General features: G+C 41.8%; 1 protein-coding gene across 1 annotated transcript in view; it reads right to left on the bottom strand.

Moving 5' to 3' along the window:
- The window catches only part of prkn (parkin RBR E3 ubiquitin protein ligase), a 118,982-nt gene that overhangs the window by 84,748 nt on the left and 9,220 nt on the right, over positions 1 to 25,014 (bottom strand). Inside the window, exon 2 of the mRNA XM_066679305.1 lies at positions 10,828 to 10,991. Coding sequence (XP_066535402.1) covers positions 10,828 to 10,991 — 164 coding nt within the window. The remainder of the gene's footprint in view (positions 1 to 10,827; positions 10,992 to 25,014) is intronic.

Raw genomic sequence — 25,014 nt, 5'->3', positions numbered from 1 at the left:
GAAAGCCCTGAGTTAACCTTGAGAAGGTGCAGACACTCTGTTGCTCCTGTATAGCGCAGGGAGAGACAGAGGATAGAGGTCTGAGACAAGCACTAACTCGAGAGTAATTGGCAACGGATGGCAGACATCCTTAAGATATTATTTCTGAAGAGTTTCAGCACTGAACTAGACCAGTTTCCATAAAGAAGAATACAGAAAAGAGAAAAAATAAACAGATACAGATGAGAGCATCCCACTTAAACAGCGAGACGCTGACAGACAGCGAGGAATCCAGAGAAAATGTAAAGACAAGGACAGACAGGGAGAGACTGAGACAAAAAAGAGGTAAAAATTTGGATGAGAAAGAAAGGGGAGACAGAGTGTGAATGACAGAGAGACAGAACACAGAGGGAGAAGGCAAGGGAGACAGAGGGAGAGAGGTAGAGATAGTGATGCGGAAAAGAGGTGTAAATTTGAATAAGAGACAGAGAAAATGGGAGATAAGAAAAGAAAGTTGAGAGAGACGGAATGACAGACAGAGCACCAGAGAGAGAGAGAGAGAGCGAGAGAGAGAGAGAGAGAGAGAGAGAGAGAGTGAATAAAAGTAGCATAGAGTAAAGGAGAAAGAGCAGTAGAAACAGCAAAAAGGGAAGAGAGAGAGAGAGGTGACAGTGAATGACTGAGAAGGAGAGGGAGAGAAAAAAGATGGAGGAAAAGGTAAGACAGAGTGAATGAGAGACTGGTAGAGAGAGAGAGAGACAGAGAGAGATAGGAAAAGAAAGTTGAGACAGTGAATGACAGACACAGAAAGTGAGAGGAGTGAGAGTGAATGAGAGAGAGAGAGAGAGAGAGAGAGAGAGAGAGAGAGTGAGGTAGAGAGAGATGTGTTGGTGCTCCTCAGGGATGGGCAAGCTAATAGAGCACATTACAGCCAGTGCTCTTCTCGTCACTACAAATGTCAGTCTTTGAGTCCCGCGGCACGAACAGATAAACAGCACAGGCTCTCTGGGCCTACAGCTACACACACAAACACACACACACACAGCAGATCCCCCACCCCCCGACACTCACACACAAAACCAAGGTTGCACACAATATCTGGATGAATGGTCATACACGTTCCATAAAAGCACCAAAGAGGGCCAGACAGACTCAGATTGCTGCTAATTATTGACCGTTTACTGATACTTCGACACTGTTTCAGTGAGAGTGGCCAAATTAGAAAGAACATCAATGCCAATGAACCCAACTTTGAAAACCATGTGGTTAAAACATTGCTGCAATTTAAGCACATGGTTTTTATTCTTCTGTTTTAAGTTCGGATTGTGCCCCATTAAGCTGCAGTCATATTGGGCTTGATTCAACGATCAGCAGTTTACAGCACTGCTGGTTTGACCACTGTTCATCCAAAATGGAGGAGAAGCTAACTGTAGCCATGTGTATGCATGATATTTTGTGTAACGCACATCAATCTGATTAAAAATGGTGCAAAAAGCACAACGTGGCCATGTAAGCAGACAGTGGACAGTGGAGAGGGAAAATCAGAGGGGATGTATCATTTGTGGTGAGGTATTTGTGTGTGTGTATGTTTATGATTGATGCGTTAGCCTGTTTGTTAGCCTACTACACAAAAATGGACAACTGTTAGCATCACCAATATTTCGGTGCCACCATGGTCCTGCTTATGACACAGAGCGGTGCAAATTTCCTGCTTTAGTTTGAATAACGTAGGCAAAACAACAGGCCTTACTCTCTGTTGGGGGGAATGATGGACATGTGATAGTGAGAGATCTGTGTAATTTACATTCTCCTCCAGTGCATTAAGTTGTCTGGTCATGTTGCATTAGCAGTGTGAAATGAAATATCAAACAATGAATGTTTCTCACATGTGAGAACAGAGCTTAAAACCACCACTCCCACAATGCTGATCATATTCCATCCATCCATTCATTATCTGTAAAGCTTATCCAGTTCAGGGTCGCGGTGGGTCCAGAGCCTACCTGGAGTCATTGGGCACAAGGCGGGAATACACCCTGGAGGGGGCGCCAGTCCTTCACAGGGCAACACACACACACACATTCATTCACAACTACTTTTGTGTCGCCAATCCACCTACCAACGTGTGTTTTTGGACTGTGGGAGGAAACCGGCGCACATGAAGGAAACCCACGCGAACACGGGGAGAAAACTCCTCACAGACAGTCATCTGGAGCGGGAGTCGAACCCACAACCTCCAGGTCCCTGGAGCTGTGTGACTGCGACACTACCTGCTGCACCACCGTGCCACCTAGTTTCCTACTTAAAATAATCAATTTTGTATTTATTTATTAATAATAATATTAGAGGTGATGGTGAAAAATGAACCAGGAAATGGTGTAAAAGCAAACAAAGCCCTTATTTGGAAAACTACAGTAAAATGATAACTGTGCTGTCCTTAAGAGTGTCTATATTTACAGAGAAGGCAAGAAGGATTTCTTATATTTCTTATTCTTTGACTGGACAAAGAGACTGCACACACAGATCCATGAATGGTTACTTGCAGAAATATTTAATCCAAAACATTCCCAAATGTAGTTCTAAAGTTTTAATCAGGTGATGTTTTAAAAACATGTTGGCATTTTCTTCCATGCAAATTTGGACACATGCTTCTGCACCTTAATGCTGTAAGTATATTTGTTTCTCCATTTAATTTAGAATGTTTAATCTGAGTTCTGTTAAATGAAATGTTCTTTTTTGTTGAAATGAACATTACTGAAATAATTCAATGTACAGTAATTGGCAAGAATAATCTAGGGAAGCAATTTAGTGTATTATATTATAGCAATATATTTAATTCATTATAATCACTCTTATAGAAGCTAGAATCACTAAATCAAATCTAAATCTAATCACTGAATCAAGCTGCTGTTCACTGCATCAAGTTCAACTGAACCCTCTGCCTGAAAAGTCTTTTTTGAACAGATTTGGAAACCAATGTATTGTGAAAAAATTCAACACGCTGTGCCAGGAAAGAGGCCCCATTCCCTTCACGTAATACATCGTACTTATTTAGATTTTCTGTTTTCTCGCTGTGCGAAAGCAAACAGTTCAATGCACTCTATCATCATCTTCATACTCCTGCGTACACAGGCTCCTAGGAGGTGAAAAAGGTTGCTGGTGTTTCTCCCCTTCTACCAGATCTTCATTGGTCCATTTATCTTAGTGTAGTTGACCTTCTCACTCAGTTATCATAAAATATCACAGTCTGCAAACCTATCCAAGGAAGCTCACCATTTAACATTTGCCGAGTGTACTGTTCTGCACAGGTTCTGTCAAGAATACAGAAGGAAGAAGACACTTTAAGAGAACTAAGCTTTGTATTCCAGAGAGGTACCAGCAAGGACAAGGACCACCACCACAACAACTTCTGTAAAGATATTAAAAATGGAAACCATTGTTAAAAATCAAGGACTGTTCCCCTGAATGTTTGGGAGGTGGGAAGGTGAAGTCAAGCAGGCCCTCAGACAATTGCCAAACACAAATATATATATATATTAATATTAAAATATTCAAGGTTCTGAAAAATACTGACCCAATATCAATACACTCAGAATACTGACATGATAATGAGGTCAGTTTACATCCCAGTACCCAGTACATGCTTAAAACCATTTAACACAGGATATAATCTTACTTTCAAAAACAATTGCCAAAAGTAGGATTAAAGAAAAGCTCAGGAATAAGAGGCATCACTGTTGATGTACAGGTCGTATGGTTGTGTTGCAGGTAGCCACACAGCTCTAGGGTCCTGGGGTCCTGAGTTCAATATTTGCCTCAGGTTACTGTCTGTTAGCGGTGTGGGGTCTTCTCCCAGTGTCTGTGTGGGTTTACTCCTGATGCTCCAGTGTCCTCACACAGTCCGAAACAACACATGATGATTGGTGGATTGGCTATGTCACATTTTCCATGTATTTGAGCGTGACTGGGTATGTGAAATTGTCAATAAGTATGGGTGTGTGAAACTGTCCATAGGTGTGAGTGTGTGAGTGGACTGGGTAAGTTGAAACAGGATGAAAACATACTTGTTTAGTGTAGAGTTGAATGATAAAGGCTCCTGTTCACACGTCTTGAGCCCAGTTATCTGATCTCCATTCCCAGCATCTGCTACACTCCACACCTTCACTCCACATCTGTGGCTTCTGTCGTCCCCAAGCAGCAGCTCCAGGACATTTGATGGGACTGATTAAGCACAGACGTTTACTAAAGACTTCCACCAACACAAGCTGCGTTCCAAAGCCTAGGCCACGTCTGAGCTCGGCTGCATTTCTAGGCCGCTACGTCACAGAAGGCTGTTCCAATGTGAATGACCTAACAGATGTATTCTTCATGGTCCTAAGTTACCCCCAATTCTCTGTGCACTTATGGTGTGTTGGAGAAAATAAACAAAACAAGGCTAAAAACAGCTTCAGAAGCACTATACTGATAAATTTAACTTGACTTATTCTTAGTTGTGAGTGTGAGAATGACTGTGTGCGGGTGTGTGATGGCCTGTGATGGACTGGCGCCCTGTCCAGTGTGTGCTTCCGCCTTGCACACAGTGAGGCCCTGATTATGATGAAGATGCTACAGGAGGTAAATGAATGATTGAACAGGCATATGTTAAGTTGCTCTTTAAGGGTCTTGGCACTACAGCGAGTGTGTCTGAAGTCGGCTGTGAATTGTAGAGAGTTACAGAATCCCTGAATGTCTTTTTAAGCCTGGATTCACAGCACCATCCCCTCCTGGGTTGAAGATTATAAGGGAATCAGTGGCAGTGAAGCGAGGCGCTGGCAGAACTGTGCGAGCAGGTGAACTGCGCACATGGCGCATTAAGCATGCGTTGATTACAACATCACACTGTGAGAATCACACTACTTCAACACAAACAGCTTGACACTAGACACTTCCGCTACGCTGATAACCCATTAGCTTCTCTACTCCCCAACACTTTCAGTGTATCGCACTCACAATTCTCTCTCATTCTCTCTCTCTCACACACACACAGACACACATACACACACACCACATAATAACCATAACCAAACTCTAATTACTGAGAGCTTTATCTGTGCTTCTGTAAATTCATTGCACAATGAAGCCAATGGAAATATAAAGGAGAGACATGTAAATTAATTTGGAGAGGAGATGAGAGCTCATTAAAACAGACTGAGCAAGTATACTGCATATTGATTGCTTCAAGAGCAAAGGCAAAGGTGACACTGTGATACTTCTGACATTTTTGTGAGTGTTCATGTTTGTGTGTTTGTGTGCCAACTAATTATGAGAATCGTTCCACACAGACAATCCAAATGGGTCTAAAACGTAGTTACATACTCAGGGCTACTCTAGAAATACAATTACAAAAATGGCACATGCCATTGTGTGGAACCAAAGGATATCAAAATAAATGATAATGCGAATCATATCACTCACACAAATCTCTCTCTATTTCTCTCTCTAACAGATAAAAAGAAATGAAAGTCAGGAACCCCTAATTACCTCTGACCAACATTTCACTGCTTCCTGACCCAACTCTTCCATTAAAGGATTCTCCAGCATTTATCAACCTTTTTCCTGTGGCATATAAGTAATTACCGCACAAAGTAAATTTCAAATAGTTTGAATATACATCAAGCATGTTGACTTATGATACAGTGTCAAATCATGAGACCCTGAGTCTAGTGGAGTTGGTTAGTCTGAGGTACAGCTAGCTAGCTAGCTAGCTAGCACAACAGCTATCTCTAGCTCTACCTCTGTTGAAATTCCAGCTTTTGACCAAGACATAAATTAAATAAATGAATAAAGCCACTTCCACTGGATAGTTTAAACTCAGGAACAACTTCTGACCTGTAACTTTCAACAATGTCAGATAAACTATTTAGTATATCATAGCTGTAAATTAAAAACATTTATTCATTTATTGTCACTGAGCACAAGGTGTGAACACACCCTGGAGGGGGCACCAGTCCTTCACAGGGTGACACACACCCACACCTAGGGACACTTTTTGAGTCGCCGATCCACCTACCAATGTGTGTTTTTGGACTGTGGGAGGAAACTGGAGCATGCGGAGGGAACACACCAAACTCCTTACAGACATTCACTTGGAGCAGGACTTGAACAAACAACCTGCAAGTCCCTGGAGCCGTGTGACTGCAACACTTCCTGCTGCGCCACCGTGCCACAAATTGAAAACATGTTTCTCCCAAAATAGTATCTAGACAGGAAAAGGAAAACCTTCTTACATTTCAATGGAAGTAAATATAAAATGATTTTATTCCAAGTAATCTTGGAGCATTTCTATTGGTTCATTCATCATGAAATATACACACTATGTGAAGGACAATTACTGTGTTCAAATGAATAAAATAAAAATGAACAAATATGGAGATATACAGTATGTTTTTAATTGGACAGTGATGATATGTCTTCTTTTAAACACATTTACAGTATAAAGCTCTGTCAATCAGACCCCAGCTAGTACACTCTAGTGCTACCCATCATGGAAGTTTCGACTGATTTCTGCTGGTTTTTCTTCAACTTTGACTTGATATTTGAAGCCATGTTAAAGCTGACACTGCTTCTAGCTGTGAGAGAATGGCATTGCATGACAGTGCTTAACAGTTGTGAACCTGACAGGCAAAGACTAACGTAAAAAGCAGATCTCATTCATTAACCAAAGGAACCCTGTGTAACATTTTACCTTAAAATTATGGCTTCGAAATCATTGTGATGATTCACTGTGTTGTAACAGGGAGAAAAGTGCTTATGTCCTTACTACTCCTGGCTCAGCACTGCAGAAACTGCACTATACAACTTTTGGAGGAGGGTAGGAAACCATTCCTTCTTCAGCTCCCCCTCCTTAATTTCAGGACAGTGCTGTAAAAGTGAGGTAAACTCCACAACTGTTGAGGAGCAAAAATGCCAAATCTTACCTAGTGTTTCTTTAAGGTTGGTGGTGCACACATAACTAGTTTGTGTGGTTATTTAGCCCTAAATAAAATGCTTTAAGTGAATTTGCAAGTCAACAAACACGCAAGTCTGGTGCATGTCGACTTTGAGTCACTGACTCAAGCTCCCATCTCTCAGTTGACTCCAACATGCTTATAACAGAAGCCAATGGGCAGATGTTTCAGCACCTGCCCATTGGCTTCTTCTGTAATTATATTTTGAGTCTTTTCTGCAGGGAAATGTGTCTAAATTACTGTCAGCTACAGTTACAGGTCAAAAACCACTTGAGGATTGCTTGAAACAATGTGAACACACAGTGGAGGTCTATGCTGATCTGCTGTGGAATTTTAGTGTTTCTCACTCAAGCTGTCAATTGTTTTTACTGTCCTTTATGTCCTATAACCCAATTTTATGGCTACCTGCATGCACCTTAGTGCACACCCAGACACACAAACACAAAGTCACCTTCATGTCTTCCACTCCTTACACATCTCTCTGAGACTTTTTGTCCACAACCGAGTGTGTATTGTGGCCATGTATGTTGCTTCTGATGTTTGTACCATGCTGTACATCTCCAACCATCACCTGTCAACTGAGCGTGACATGAAATAGGTCCAGTATCCCTGGAGACAGACCCACTCTCCGCTGTCCTTATTCTGTCACTCAGCTACTGTTAAACCAGCGGAAACAACAGAAAAGCTGCAAACAGTGCTCGCTGTTCACAGCAGTGTATAAAGCAACGGAGACAAACTGATCTGTGAGGGAGTGTTTTTCTGCAGTAAAGAGGAGTCCAACAGTCTGATGGCATGGCTGATCAAGTAATGACACAGGCTGGGGGAATCAGGCCCTACCATATATCCAATATCATACTATTATTTTACATATTATTTTGGACGTTAGGCGGCACGGTGGTGCAGCAGGTAGTGTCGCAGTCACACAGCTCCAGGGACCTGAAGGTTGTGTGTTTGATTCCTGCTCCGGGTGACTGTCTGTGAGGAGTTGGTGTGTTCTCCGTGTCCGCGTGGGTTTCCTCTGTGTGCTCTGGTTTCCTCCCACGGTCCAAAAACACACGTTGGTAGGTGGATTGGTGACTTAAATGTGTCCGTAGGTGTGAGTGTGTGAGTGAATGTGTGTGAGTGAATGAGTGTGTGTTGCCCTGTGGAGCACTGGTGCCCCCTCCAGGGTGTATTCCCGCCTTGTGGCTAATGATTCCAGGTAGGCTCTGGACCCACCGTGACCCTGAACTGGATAAGCACTTACAGATAATGAATGAATGAATGAATGTTGGATAAATATTATACAATATTAAGATAAAAATCTAAATTTTATAAAAACAATGTTAAAAAACTTATAAAAAAAATCTTCTATTTGGCATCTCCACTGAACAGGAGTACAAGCAGTTAGAACTGAGTACAACTAACTCTACATATCGTCAATTTCCTAAGAAATATGTATCTCAGTTTTTGTTGATTTTTAGTTTACTACATGGTTTGAACAAAGCAGCTGTTTTTCACATTGTGTGAATATTTAATGATGAATGGACCCATAGAAATGCTCCATTAATACTTGGACATCTTTTTACATTGACTTCCACTGAAAGGTATGTTTACTTACTATGAAAGAGATACATTTTTTTCTTTAGACAGCAACTATATACAGAACATAGACAGGTTATGATTCAGACTAAGTTTGTTATTCATTTTACTGCTGGATGTACAGCCAGGGATTGTTGATGTGGCCTGCTGAAGGTAACAAATGGGCAAAATGACAACAAGCACACAGATTAGGCATTTCTTTCTTTTTATTATTCATTCATTGTCTGTAACTGCTTATCCAGTTCAGGGTCGCAGTGGGTCCGGAGCCAACCCAGAATCACTGGGCTCAAGGCAGGAACACACCCTGGAGGGGGCGCCAGTCCTTCACAGGGTGACACACACACACACAGATTCACTCACACCTATGGACACTTTGGAGTCACCAACCCACCTACCAATGTGTTTTTGTACTGTGGGAGAAAACCGGAGCACCTGGAGGAAACCCACAAGGACACAGGGAGAACACACCAAACTCCTCACAGACAGTCACCCGGAGTGAGACTTGAACCCACAACCTCCAGAGGTGTGACTGCGACACTACCTGTTGTGCCACCATGTTGTCCCTTTTTAATGATTTTTTTTATTATTATTATTCTTTTTTAAAACATTTATACCACCATTAGCTTCCCTCCATAATTTGTCTTTACTCAAACATGGTTTGTTAAAGCTGTGTGGGCAAGACAACACACTTCAGCCCTGTGAACTGCTAATACAAGTAATTTATTCATGTAAACGGTGTGCCTACAATAGCAAGACTGTCTTCTTAGGGTTTCTTGGGTGTTCACAGTAAAATTGATTTTATTGCATTCTGCAAAATACACCTTGTTTCCATTGCGATGAACCCACTATTAAATGTGTATTACCCAAGTTTGAGAAATGTAACACAAGAGAATTGTTGCATTTCTGCTGATTTATGGCTTTTACAGTTGGTGGCCGATGCTCATATGAACTGAAACAGTCCTATTTAACCACCACTGTTGATGTATGATACTTTTTTAACCATATAATATTCTACTGGCCGATCCTCAGAATTTTAAGCTCCTTTAAAATCATATTGGCACTGGTGGCAAACATTTCATATCCATCCAATCACCCACCTGTACAACACACGCTTTAATCAGTGCAAATCTTATTTACTCCAGTATTAATCCTCATAATCCATAGAGTAAGTAGGAGGCTGTGTTTACAGAGGACATCGCTCCTCTGCACGTAGCGGGCTTACTGAACAAATAAAGTGCCAATTAGTTCTGCTCTGTTTAGACTGCTTTAACATGCTTATTTCAATTAAGTGCTGAAGTGTGCACTGCCAAGTTAGATATTAAACTGAGCCTATGCAGAATAGACGAATGATGAATGACTCTGACACAGTCCGAGTCCATTAGTGTTTGGCTCAATATCTGAACCTCACTGATGTATAGAGTTTGAGCTGTAGGGGGCAGAGTAGAGTTGCAGTGTGTTTTGAGCAGGTGACCCCAGGGATCTGCTCTGCTCCACTGGCCAGAACCTGCCCTGAACCCTCTTTTCAAAACAACTGTCTATCTCCAAGAACTGGAGCACTGCAGGAGTGCAATGCTAAATGAACACAAGCAGAAAGAGGGCCTTAGAACTGTGTATATATACTTTTTTTTTAATTTTTATTTTATTTTTTCCCCTTAGTGCATGTGTGTGTGTGTGTGTGTGTGCATCTAAGTCTTCTCCAGTGTGTAAGTGTGTTTGTGGTTTAATGCATAATTAAGAAGGTCAGGTTTAATGAAGCACTGTGGATTAAAGTTCAGGATGTCCCTAGGCTCTGTTTATCCTGTTAGAACCCCACTGAGAGTGTGAGACAGAGACAGAGAGATAGAGAGAGAGAGAAAGAGAGAGAGAGAGAAAATAGAGAGAATGGTTGAATAAAAAACAACTGAAGAGAGTGAATGAGAAAACAGAGGGATGTGGGTAGAGAAAATGAAAGATAAGAGTGTCAGACAGAGAGAAAGAGAGAAAAAGGCAAAGATTGATCAAGAGAAGAGAAGAGAGGAGTGAGGGGAAAAGCAGAGTGACGGTTAAGTACAGAGAGAGACAGAGAGAGAGAGGAAAACAGAGAGGAGTTTATATGCTGCGAATGAATGAATGCAGAGAACCTTGCTTGTCTTTGGAGCACAGCACTGAATTTGACCCTGGCGTTAATGCTTAATGATCTAACCTCACCTGTCTACAGTAACCTTGTCATCAAAACAGAGAGCATGAGGAACAGCAGCAGAGACAGACAGCTACACAAACATACAGACAGAAAGAGAGGAGATACCTGCAGGGTGGCGTCACTGTGGAGCTCACGTCCAGCGAAAATGACCCTCAGCTGATCAGGCTCCACGCCTTCCAGCCGGCCCACCACCTCCTTCAGTTCAGCCACACTCGCCCCCCTCTCTACTTCCACCGGGAAACCATGACTAGAGTTAAAGCGCACATACACTGAGAGAGAGAGAGAGAGAGAGAGGTTTATTAATGTACTTAATAACAACAACAATAATAATAACACATTTTTAGTATCGCAATACATTTTTTTCACTCATTGTCCATTTAATCATTCATTATCTGTAACCGCTTATCCAGTTCAGGGTCGCGGTGGGTCCAGAGCCTACCTGGAATCATTGGGCGCAAGGCAAGAATACACCCTTAGGGGGCGCCAGTCCTTCACGGGGCAACACAGACACACACACACACATTCACTCACACCTACGGACACTTTTGAGTCGCCAATCCACCTACCAACGTGTGTTTTTGGACTGTGGGAGGAAACCGGAGCACCCGGACGAAAACCACGCGGACACGGGGAGAACACATCAACTCCTCGCAGACAGTCACCCGGAGCGGGAATCGAACCCACAACCTCCAGGCCCCTGTGTGACTGCGACACTACCTACGGCACCACCGTGCCGCCCTTCCATTTAATCAGCTCCACTGAACATACAGGAGCATTTTGTAGTCCACCTGTTGCTCTGCATACGTAGATGGCCCCCTGTCAACCTCAAAAGAGCAGATTACTTGGGTGATGGATCATTCTCAGTACTGCAGTGGCACTGATGTAGTGTGTGTTGTGCTGGTACCAGTGGATCAGACACGGCAGTGCTGCTAGACTGAGAATAGTCCACAAACCAACCAGCACTGAACTGCATCCAGTGACCACTGACAAAGGACTAGAGATGAGCTATTGTCTCTACCATCTTTAGCTTTACATCAACAAGGGGGACCAACAATGCAGCAACACTGCTGTGTCTGATCCACTCTGATCCATATAAACCCTTTTTTGTCACAGTACTCATAAACACAGCATCAGTGTTTGGAGGTCCCTCAGGTTGTGACTTATGCATTTGGACTGGGGGTGGTGTAAACGTGGTTTATAAAAGCACACAGCTGGACAGGTTGATGCTGTGGAGAAGTGGGAGGGTTAAGCGATAGCAAATGCAAAACACCAGCAGATATGGAGGAGTGCATAAGAAAATGTGGAAAAATAAAAAGGAGTGGAGGAGAGACAGAGGACAGAGGCTTGAGATAGAATGAGTTAGAGAGAAAGCGAGAGAGAGACAGGTGACAGCCGAGACAAAGAGACGGACTTTAACATTCAGCCCGTACAGTCACTTCCTGCAAATCCCCAAACCCCTTCATTAAGATGACTGCGATTTTGGTGCAGAAGTATTTTTTCCACATACTGTTATCGCCACTGCTTATTATTTTAATTGAAATGAGTCAACCTTTGCAGAGGCCCCCGAGGCATGGAGATAAATTCAGAACTGGAAAATGGCTGATCTGAAAAAAAAAAAAAATCCCCTCAATCAAATATCGTATTATGAAGAGAAGCAGGCGGACGGAAGGGGGCTGCATTCTCCTCACTCGTACCTAATCTGGTCTGGGTAAATATTTACTTCGATAGAACAACTGATAAGAAGAACGGCTTGATGTACACAAAGCAGTCTGAGTAAATAACCTTCTCGCCTTCTTCCAGTCTGTCTTTTAGAAATTCAGACATTCAACCCATGAAAGGAAGAGAAAAAAAAAACCATTCGGAGCAACTTAGTCGTTCACACTCAACATCATTGAAGCACGGCTCTCTTCCAGGAAATTGCATCTGCTGATATTGTTGACTTAAAGCGGGGGGGGGGGGGGGGGGGGGGTTGAGCATGTACTGATTGCTACTGGGCTAAATGACAAAAGCCATAGTTCCTGTTCCGGCTCTGAAGAGGGAGTTGAGTGATTGCTTGTTGTTAAAGCGTGACATTCCCCAATAAAGGCGCTCCATCAAGCGCCTGCGCAGGCAAATGACACTTGAATCAAAAGTGGACAAAAAATACAACTAAATCATAACCATGAGAGGAGCATGAGAAAGAAAAACATGGCAGAGAGAGAGAGACGTCAACGAGTGTAATATTGTGAGCAATAAAAACCAACTCTCCTTGGGCTTGGGGAATCAAGTGCATTGGTAAATTTTAGCCATTCCATATCAGCACCTCCAACTGTACAGCTCTCACAGAAAGCTCTATATTACTGCCGCTTACAATTCCCATCACCGCGAGAAGGTGCTAATATTAGAACGACTAGTGGCTCACTTCCATTCTCTGCAGTTGTGCTAATAAGAGCAATAATAGCAGGCTAATGTCTCCATTGACAGTTAGGAGGAAGATAAGCCGGTATCAACCTGAGGCAGTGTGCTGAGCTGGTGTCAGTTTGGGCTGGGGGTGATGTTTGCTGTCGCGCCGATTTCCATAATCTCCCTCATTGTTTTGTCTCCCTTCCAGGAGGATAACAAATGAGTAAATTCCGCCTTTGTCATGTTTCATCACACCAGGAGTCAGGTTGGCGAGGGGGTCTCGACGTGCCTGGATTGCCGGAGTTTTCCTTCAGCCAGAACACAAGTGACAGAATGCAATCAGCGGGAAACGGCAGGCCGGATTACCCAGCACTCAGAGGCTACTGTAACAGGAGCATGACCCTAACTACTGCCTGCAACCCCAAGGATTACCCAGTCAGTCTAATAGAGAAGACAAAACACAGCCTAATGTGGTTTATTACTGTTGTATTGTTAAGATACTTCCATTATGAATTTCCTCATTATTGCTGCCGTAATCTCCAGACCAACAACAAAATATGAATTAATGTAATGGAATTAATTTCTGACATCACCTCATTCGCACACGAGGTAAAGAATGTAATGGTGTGTTTCCACAGTGACCACATACAAGTGATAAGCCCCTGACCCAATCCAACACTGGTATTTAGAGGAGGGATCTGGCATTGCTTGTGCTTCGCGTCTCCCACAGGGATACACAAGCTCGTCATGTCTCTTGGGCAGAAGATGAATTTCTGGGCAGAGATGAATTTCTCTCTGTCTTCTGTTACTTATGTTGCTTTCAGTAGCCAGCGTTGAGGACTGCGAGCACAGTACACTGACCCAAAGTCAGGAGACATTACTGTGCTGTTTAGCTAGCCACAGCATGTCTTAGATTCATTGAAGCGTGACAGCGGGAATACTCACGCATCTCCAACATGAATGTTTGTCATGAGGAAATTGAGCATAGAGAGAGTGAGCAGTGTGGGGAATCAAATCAGAGGACAGTGAATAAGAGAGAGCGAGCGAGCGAGCGAGAGAGAGAGAGACTGTGGGTGTATGTGTCTGCGCATAGTCAACATTTTTAATGTCAAGTCCACACAAGCTGAATCCCATGTCAAATCCACACTTCGTTTGAGTGAACTTTAGACACCTGCGCTGCTCCCTCGTTTATATCTTCAAAGTTAATGTGATTTTACAGCTGTTTATTTATCTTGTTATAAATCACTGGGTTTATTTACTACGTTGGTCTCGCTTGTCTAAAAAATAAAAAGTCAAGGTTCCAAAAAACTCGATTCTTTGATTCCCTTGTCTGTGAGCCAGAGTCAACTCTAGGCGAAGGATTCTTAGGAGTGTTGTGATTGAACTCCATTCAGGGCGGCCTCATGGTCACCTGGTGATGTGGTGCTGTCTTGGTAAAGGAGTTAATAGTCTGCTTTGACTACAGAACGTAACAACACAAAAAAAATGTAAAATCAACAAGAAATTTATGGAGTCAAATGGGTGTTTTTAAAAGCTGCAGGGATCCAGTTGATGCCCTTACAAAGCGTATGAACTACATCAAGAGTAGGCCATGTCCACCGTTAATTCCATTTCCAGAAATTGATGGTACAAAGCATAGGAAAGTATGGTGCTGTTCAAATGCACGTGGAACAACAGCATATGATGCCTTGCCTGGTGTCTCATCCATAATTAAAGTACAATACAGTTTTACCGTGTCTTTGAAAAACATAGGTAATTCTACTTTATGATGTATACCTTGTACTCAAGTACATCATACACCTGAGATAGCTGGCACCCCTGACATAACACCCAAATGTCAACCATGTGTCTGCATTTATACGTTTCAGAACATGCATTTTCTGACTTTGTATGCGATCTACATATATCTTCATGGTTCATTGGAGAAAGCCATTTCTTTTTGATGAATGAGGGTTAGGTTTAGGATTAAACTTGTGACAATAAATGATGGCAATAATTATGTAGGGCGGCACGGTGGTGCAGCAGGTAGTGTCGCAGTCGCACGGCTGCAGGGACCTGGAGGTTGTGTTTGAGTCCGGCTCCGGGTGACTGTCTGTGAGGAGCTTGGTGTGTTCTCCCTGTGTCCGCGTGGGTTTCCTCTGGCTGCTCCGGTTTCCTCCCACGGTCCAAAAACACACATTGGTAGGTGTATGTGTGAATGTATGAGTGTGTGTCACCCTGCGAAGGACTGTGCCCCTTCCAGAAAATGATTGACTACGGACCCTCAGCGACCCTGATCTGGATCAGCGATTACAGATAATGAAGGAATGATCTATTGTATAGATAAATACACTATCATCCAATGTTTCAATAAAAGCAAAACAGTTTTGTTGTAGGTACATACTGACTTCATATGGTGCTGATCTTGTGGAACTTCCAGTTTAGTAAACAAGAAAAAAGAACACTGATTTACATCTGCACTGTATATTTATTTAGATGCATGTTAGAATTATTGTATGTACTGAAAAAAACAATGGAAAGACTCCACACAATGAATGGAAATCTATGCAATGTCCCCACAAATCACAAATACATGTGTGTATGTGTGTGTCCCCCTTCTCACAGGTGCAAAGGTGTATCGGTGCATTTCTACCTCCAGAATATGCAACAGTGGCACTAACCACCCTTTTCAATTCAGCAAGAAAAAATATAGTCTATTCAGCTTCTCAGGAGCAGCAAGAAAAGGGGAAAACATTCAGCTGGTCTCAATATACTCTGCGTATAATGAAAAGTGCGTTATTTACAGATAACATCCCCTGACAGTAATTCCAAGAGAGCACAGAGAAGAAAAGGGAGCAGGAAAGACGCAGCGGTGCGCTGTCAATCAAAAGAGGGGGTGGCGGGGTGTCATGGCGAGCCAATGATTTGTGTCGGACCGGAGTGGCAGACGGCCAGATCAATCTAGGCCGCACACAGGCGGTAATATGAAGACAGATTGGCTTAATTCTCTGCTGCAGCATCGGAGAGAAAATGGGTCTGGGGACTCCTTAAGGCTGGAGCCAGACAGAGTGGAGGAAGAGAGTAAGGGAGGCAGAGAGAGAGAGAGAGAGACACTGTGTCTCGAAACCTAGTGAGCTGACTCTATTGGCATCATTTGGCACCATCAAGATTTGATTGCCTTTGATTAATTTAGGGTAGAGATTTTATAATTTTCAGTAGATCAAGGGTACTTCTGCTTGCTCAGGCTATTGTTTCAAACAGACAAGAAGATACTAATAGTAGATCAGAATGTGGGAAGGATCAGTGTTTTACTCGATGCCTGACTACAGTGACTCAACTGTTTTTGAAGGTTTGGTGGTTGATTTCTCACCATGAACTATCTCTTCAGTCTGTGATAAAAAGCTCCAGTGTTGGTAATGACCACTGGCTCAGTAAATGAGAAACAAACTAATTGGCTTGGACAAAACACCACAAGACTAATCCAGCCCATTAGCAACAGGGGTGTTCCTGCTGTTGTTCCTTCAGTGTCTCTGTCACTGGCCCCAGCTGTGCGTGTCTCTGGTGCCATCTCCCTCTGTTGCACGGCCCAAAAATGGCATCAGTGTATGGACGATGGACAGACATCCAGACATTGAAGGGCCTCAAAGAGGATGTTGTTGTTGCTCTATTACTGCTCCATACGTGGGTTACATTGACTTGTTTTTTTCCTGTTTCACAGATGCTGCAAGTCTCATTACTTAAGGTGCAATGGACTCGGTAGATAAAAGTAACACACACAGTAAAAAGTTTTTTTTCATAAAAGTAACACACACAGGAGTACGCTACCAAACTAAACGGCTTGAGTTACAAATGAGCTTCTGAGGTAATTCAAACAGTAAATGAAAGCTCACAGGCTCAAGAACAAACTACAGTCATCTTCTTACACAAACATACACTATTAGATGTAAGTTTTTTGCTTTTTTATCTTGTGTAGTATTAGACGGCGGACCTCATGAAAAAGCACAAATGCCAGAGGTGAGTTTGTTTTTCTGTTGGAACTGTAGTTCTCCTTAATCATATACATTGACTTTAAGTAGGTATTGAAAAACTTCTGAAGACAGAATGCGTAAGTGCGAGAGAGAGATAGAGATAGAGAGAGAGAGAGAGAGAACTTAAAGGGTAACCTTGGAGGAGTGGCTGTAACAAAGGTGGAATGAGAACATGAATGTGTAGATAGAGCTGTGCACTGTACCTTATAGATGCAGATGAAAAGGTGACCTTGGACCAGATACATTAATAAAATAAAAAAAAACTCCAAAGACGCTGCTTTCACAACATTGGCTGACATTGCCGACTAGCTTCCACTGTGCCCACACCAGTCTTTCAGCCATTGATTAGCAATAAAACCCCCTCCAGGGCTGGAAAAAAGCGCCTTAAAATACTGTCAAGTCCATAGGCTCTAAATTTCCTCCACCATAACAATAAAGAAGATTGATTCCTCAATTCCAGAACTCAGTATGAGCAATTAGGAGAGCAAATACTTTGATAAGGCCCTAGCACCTTGCCTATGCATTTTAAGCTTAAGGAGGGAAGAGGCATCACACGTCAAGTGATGCATTTTGGGGCCAAAGGCAATATTCATCCATCCTTGCACCCTGATGGAAGGAATGAAAGGGGTAGGCTTTTTGCAGGATCTCCATCCAGTGGAGGATTATCCAGCAGATCAATGGCCAAATTGATTCTGCCGAGCGCAGTTCATCAGGGTTGACCAGCCCGCCGCAACGTGAGGAAATATTTCCCCCCGTGTCTGTCCATTCTTATTAATCCCATGCAAGAGGAGTCTATCTCAGAAAAGGCCACGGGGAACGCTCAGCAGGCCCACCAGCATTCATGGAGGAGAAGAAAGAAGTACATAAAAGAAGAGAGGATAAAAAGAAAGCAGGGTGCAAGGGTGGTGATGTATGTTATATAGCACGAGAAATGTCATTGAGAAATAGGGCGGTAAATAGATAGCTGGGAAAGAGACGGAGACCGGTAGGACCTGAACTACAGAAAAAGCCGCCAGCGATGCATTATTATTGCATGCTTCAGGCACAATCAAAGCGCTCGCAGTTTCTCCTGCAAAGAGCACTGCTGAAATATGTAGCTGTGGAGGAATGTCATGTGATACAGAAGCTGCTCCATAGGCTCCACTTTACCCTTCAGTGCTTGACTTGGAATCACTTGCAACAACAGTCTGGAAAGGTTATCCACCGCTATACTATGTTCCACAATCACAGGCTAATAGTACATGAGGGATTGGTGCATTACATACTTGCCATTAATATACCAAAGCCATATAACACTCACAAACTGTTCATTATGATTATGAACATTTGCCTATAAAATACTGCATATTGTCACTAGGGGTGGGCGATATGGCCCTAAAATAATATCACGGTATTTTATGATATTTTCACGATAACGGCATCCTTGGCGATATGACGAATCAATGAAAAATACTTTTATTAATTTCAAAAACACACTATTGCAACAAAAAAAAAGTTATATTAATATTCATTATATTAAATATGTGTAATACATATGAAAAGTATTAAATGGTTTTATTTATTAGAGTTTAGATTTATTTTATTTCAAATATAATTTCAATCATTCAGAGCCACTTTCCACCGTAGTCTATTGTGCCTAAATGACTCATATAAAGAATGTATGCCATAGTATGGCTAATTGCATGACATCATTAGGTAAACATGTTAGGATATGACGATATCATGATAGACTTTTTAAAATCGTTTTAAACATTATGACAATATTATTGCGAATGATACGATATGGCACAGCCCTAATTTTCACTGTACATAGAAGAATAGTAACTTTACAGGAGAAGGAAAAAAACCTTCTAAACTTTCAAAATAGGTCAATGTAAAATGATTTTTGAGTATTTTTATTGGTCCATTTATCATGTAATATTCACACTCTGTGGAAAACTAAAAATCTACAAATATGGAGTTACATGTTCTTCTTAGGACACTGACTGAACTGCACATCGCCGAAAACCTTTCACTCGACCCACACTCACAGATATGAGGTTCACACAGCTCAACAGCGCACCCCCCACCCCCTGCCCACTGTAATATTGTATGCCATGTTAATATTTTGATACAGAAAGACGGTAAGAAACATGTGGATACCACCTACCCCTATATATAGCTAACTATTTCTTTCTATAGTAAATCCTGTTCAATCCCTACAATGTTCAAGTCAATGTTACCCTTGCTCCACGGTGCACGTTACTCATCGCTGATTTCTACTGACGTCCAGGCTTTACTGAATCCCCACTGTAGGAGGTTAAATGGAGATATTTTTCACTGAGCCGATAAACTGACAGGTGATACAAACAGTGCTGCCGGGTTTGGTTTACAGTGCTTTTCAGCGTGTTGCAGGTTCGTCAGAGACTCAGAAAAGGCACAAAGGCGGATCATTAACAATGCTAATTAAGCACCAGTCTGGTGGCCTGTGGCCTAGAGCCCGGTCCACCTGAGAGTGGCAACAGAGCAGGACGTTAACACATGGCTGACCACAAGCCACCAAATCCCAAAAGCATAAGCTCCAGAAGACTAGAGAGAGAGAGAGAGAGAGAGCAGTGCAGGAGAAAAAGAAAGACATTTTACTGTAATGCTAAAAGAAGTACATGGCTAAATATAAAGGTGGAAAATTTCACCTTTTTTATCATTATTTTCATTACATTAGTAGTTTATATCATCAGCTTTTTAAAAATATTAAACAACTGCATGAGTCATTAGAAAAAGAAGGAATTTTAATTAGCTTTTGTAAAAAAAAAATACCAGTGGTGGCACTACACTCTCAGGAAAATGATATTCCTGTTACTGAGGTGGTGAGCCCTCATTACTGAGGTGATACCTTCAAGGGTACAGCTTCACAACCTTTAGTTTAGGGGGAAAAATCCACCATATTTCATTGCAATTATAATCATGCACCCTGCTTTCTTTTCTAAAACATTAAATATGTGGTGTAATTATGAATATATTTTGTGTTCAAAACAGTAGTATATTTCAATTGGTGTAGTTCAAAATGATGGCATATTTACATTGTTTTTTTCCCCGTTGGTATACAAAATGATATCTGTATTATCATTCTTTCTGACACTGTAATGAGGCTATCTGTCAGTTCCATCATTATCAAGCCTCAGACAACTGCGAAAATGTCTAGCAGCATTGTCACATATTTTTTTTCTGCATTGCCCACTCTTGGCAAGATACTCTTTAAAGTTCATGACTGCCATTTAAAACATTGTAATTCTCCATTTAGCAGAACCATTTAAAACCCTTTTTAACAAGTTATAAAAAGCAGACCGGTACAGCTACTCCAAATCCTCTTACACTGGCATTAACTTGCATTCATAAATTATTAACTTGTAGTTACGACGGTAGTTAAAATACACGTCATGATGTTATAAAGATTTAACTTGTCACAGCAGCAAATGTGAAATCATTTGTATTGCTACACTCCCGAAATGATGTCTGGAGAGTGTCTGCACTGCACTGTTATCTATGAGTTAGAAGTACTGTCACTAAACTGCATCTGAATATATAAAGTGCGTCTGCTGTAATAAAAGTGACACAAATGAATCATGCCACACAGCATACACAATTACCTTTCCCCAAACACTCACAAGGCACAGACAAGTTAAGCTCACTTTTTTCTGACCCTATTCTATAGCTTTCTTAATTAAAGTACTAACTGTAGATCAGAAGACGAATTTCTGCCTGTGAAAGAAACAGACCAAATTACAGAAGCAACTGAAGCCATCATTTCACAGGATTCGTTTACATAACCGTACTCCAGGGGCATCTTTTAAACCCAAGTGGCATATGTGCGAACTCAAACAGGCCATATAGGAAATGAATTGCTAGTTTTCATTGCCTAGAAGCTTATATCTCTGGAAAAGAGCGGCATTCATTCCCCTCGATCTTTAAGATGCACTAGATTTGCTTCCCATTTCCTTTTCTTTTACGGCCGTCTCCTCACCTGCGTCCTGCTGCCTCCCCCACCCCTTACCGCGACTGAAGGTGCCTCCGGCATATATTTGCATGAGAGCCTGTGTAACCAATTCCAATTTCAGGCAGAATTTGTTTTCCAGGCCCCATCCTCAGGTTTTAATTATAAAGTGAGGCATCCGAAGAAAGCGCCCAGTGCGTTTCAGGTGGCTATTCATTCGCCGGTGCAACTGAACCGTGAAATTATTCGCGAGTCTAATCATTGACTAAACAATAAAACATTAATTCAGGGAAAATGGATCAAAGTGAGGTGCTCAAAGAATAGGATTGGGGTCCTTGGGGTGCAGTCAAAAACCAGCAGGGGCATTTGAGACACGCCAGTACTCACAAGCTCTCAGCTGGTTTTACAGGTATGCTCTATCAGGTGGATGCAGATTTCCTGCCTGTGGGAGCAATTCCAAACAATAAAAAAGAAAAAAAAAAGGGACATTTGCATAGGCATTAAAATTCTGAGTAATCCCGAGCACTTTGCACCACTTGTTCTCAACAGGAGCTGCACTGGAAAACTACTGTTTCTAGCTGCAACACTTTGAGTACTTCACTACAGAACAATATAAGCTCCATTCCATTCCTTAGTATGGATATTAAAGTCTTTTTTCTAAGGCTAATGCAATTTCTCTTTACCTTTGATATTGGCTTATCATTACAAATTCATTCACCTCTTCAAATGCAAAACACCACAATCCAGTGCCACTGTGCTTCTTAAATATTTCATTACTTGAGCACATTGGTTGAGTCTTAAATATTATTCAAGGTCGTTCACTTGCAAGCTAGTCACCTGATGATCACTGGCCAGATGCTGAGAGCTCTTTACAGCCCACCTCAGGAAAACTTAGGGCCTCAAAATGACAGGTCTTCTGTTCTCCAAGGCCAGCCATCATCTGTTAACATCTGTGAAAAATGATAAAACTAATATTTCTGGTACAGCCACCATTTCAGTGACACAATAAGGTATGCGTTAACAGAACACTCCAAACATTTTTCAGTCTAGTCTCTATCAGACGCATCTGGAGCATAAAATCAATTACCACAGACAATAATTTACTCGTACGTAGACAAACTTACTAAAAACCTGCTCAGAACAGAACCCCAGTGGAAAGTTCCTGCAGTATGTGTCTACTGGCTTCTATTAGAAGTGTCTCAGGCAGAGGGAAACACTGACAATATCACTCATCTTAAATAACTGTTCGCTACATATGCAGCAGACTGAGACTGGGTTAAACACAGGAGGATTCATTAAATATTTCCACTGCATAAAAAAAAAAAATCAGCTCTCAAGATCGCCCTTTTAACATTTCAACCCTTTCATTCGCAACGCCAACCCAGCTATGTCATTCCCAGCCATTGCAGTGACCAGCAGTCCTAGTGACTGCCAAGGTTACACGTGATTGATGTTTCTCATTTAGTGTTTGAAATCAATGAAGATAACTAAGTGGATTTTAAACGATTTTTCAATTTATTTAATGATTTTCCTTTTTCTGTTCAAATCTAATTTGTAGCTACTTTAAGAGCTGACACTCTGTTAAAGCCACACTTCTGAACCAGCGCTATCGGAGAGTGATGTGAACTTGTAAACCCTTCAAGGTGACCAAAGGACGGACGGCAAGAGGAAGCAACAGCGCCTTCCCCCTTAAGCGCTTATTCAACACTATCAGTAATTCTGACTGGCAGTAATACACTCATTATCCTGCTCCATTACATAGTGGCTGTAGTGTATTCTGCTGTAATTAGGAAGCCATACTCACACAGTCCAGTGGAGTATCAGTCTCCTTCACTCGTTTTCTCCACACTTCTCTATTTATTGCTAGCCTTTTTTCCCCCCCATTTCCCCTTTCTCCATCCATTTCTCTCATTCTCATGACAGCCAGCTTGGAGATATGAAAACTTGTGATTGACACACCAATTTCCTTTCTGCCAGCATGTGCCAAAGCCCCGATTTCTCAAGGTCTCTTTTTTTTTCCTTGTGCCTCAGGTGAACCCAATAAACGGAAATATGACTGAAAAGACGCATCGGTCTTCTGATAGATAAAGAACCAAAGGAGTCACTGAATATTGATGTGTGATTAAAATGATTGTTGAATCCTCGCATTATCCCCTAGCAGGCAGGTAACATATCTCCATGTCACTTCTATCTTTCTTGAATTTGCCATGTAGCCACTGGTCAGGGAAATGCTTTAACAGTTCAAGGATGACCATTCATGTGACATGACATGTACATCATGTTAACTGAGAGATGAACTGTGTCTTGTACAAAGTTTCCAGTTCACTGAAGACAGACCGAACCACTAAAAGGTCCTTTAACCATGCCGATCATATAATACATGAGTGTAGATCACATCCTATCTGCCAGTCTTAGCAGATCTTTGGACCACTGCTCTGCATACACATTTATCGTTTCTTATAAATGCCATAAATAATAAATATACAGACCACGTTATTAAAAATGACTCCTACCTTTTGAGCACATCTATGCAGCTGACATTTTCTCAGCAGGCAGTACATTATAATAAAGTCAGTCATACACTGAATGATCACCGCATTTGGAAAACTGACCTTGCATCTACACTCAATGTCCATTTTATCAGCTCCACTGACCATACAGGCACACTCTGTACTTCTACAATGACTGTAGTTAGCCTGTTGCTCTGCATACCTTATCCCTCTTTCACCCTGTTCTTCATTGGTCATGACTGACACAGGAACACCACAGAGCAGGTATGATTTGGGTGGTGGATCATTCTCAGCGCTGCAGTTAGACTAAAGTGGTGCTGGTGTAGTAGTGTGTGTTGTGCTGGTTTGTGATTGGATCAGATAACGCAGTGCTGCTTGAGTTTTTAAACACCGTGTTCACTCACAGTCCACTCTGTTAGAAACACCTATCTCATTGGTCCACCTTGTAGATGTAAAGCTAGAAAGAGTAGCTCATCTACTGCTGCACAGTTTGTATTGGTCATCCTCTAGTAATCCATCTGTCATGATAGGACCCCACCGATAGGATACTGTTGGCTGCATTTTTTTTTTTTTTTTGGTTGTTTTGGGGGAGTATTCTAAGTCCAGCATTGACACCAAGGGCTTTAAAAACTCTAGAAGCCCTGCTGTGTCTGATCCACTTGTACCAGCGCAACACTAACAAATTACAACCACGTCAGTGTTACTGAGGCACTGAGAATGATCCATCATCCAAATCATACTTACTCTGTGGAGTTCCTGACCATTGAAGAGCAGGGTGAAATGTGGATTATAAATAAGTATGCAGAGCAACATGTAGACTACTGTCTGTAATTGTAGAACTACAAAGCAAAGAGTGTAGCCTTACCTTTCCAGTCTAATTTCCACATGGACATAGTTCTGTTTGGAACATTAACAAACAAGAACAAAGAGAAAGGCAAGCCCACCATTAGCAATATAGCCATTGTCACAGAGGTGTTTCTGGCATTTCAGAAACAGGAAAGCCCAAAATACATATGCTTGTCATTGGAAGGTCTGGAGAAGCTTTAGTGCTTCATATCAATGTCTTTGTTTAAAATAATAATAAATAATAAACTATAAAACAGTTAAATCTCGTCAGTTGCTGACAGTGTGTGTATGATCATGGAAAGCCTGTTATTTTCTGTTCATACAAAGCTACAAAACTGAAGGAGTGTTGAGATGACATTAAAGCAACTCGATTACCAGAAAGCAACAAGAAAACATTTTAACATTTAACATTTCTAAAACCAAGCACCTTAACATTTTATCAACCAAGTAATCTATACTTGATAAAGGAACAGGGCATCGCTGGGAACTAGATTTTTATTACTGACTTATATTTCTATAAGGGTCTGAGTAACAAATTCACAGCCTCTTTTATTTTGAGTAACACCTCGCTCTGATG

This window comes from Hoplias malabaricus, chromosome 8, assembly GCF_029633855.1.
Source record: "Hoplias malabaricus isolate fHopMal1 chromosome 8, fHopMal1.hap1, whole genome shotgun sequence".
In the NCBI taxonomy this organism is placed as follows: domain Eukaryota; kingdom Metazoa; phylum Chordata; class Actinopteri; order Characiformes; family Erythrinidae; genus Hoplias; species Hoplias malabaricus.
The sequence above is the reverse complement of the archived record's forward strand: the minus strand, read 5'-3'. Positions and strand labels throughout refer to the sequence as shown.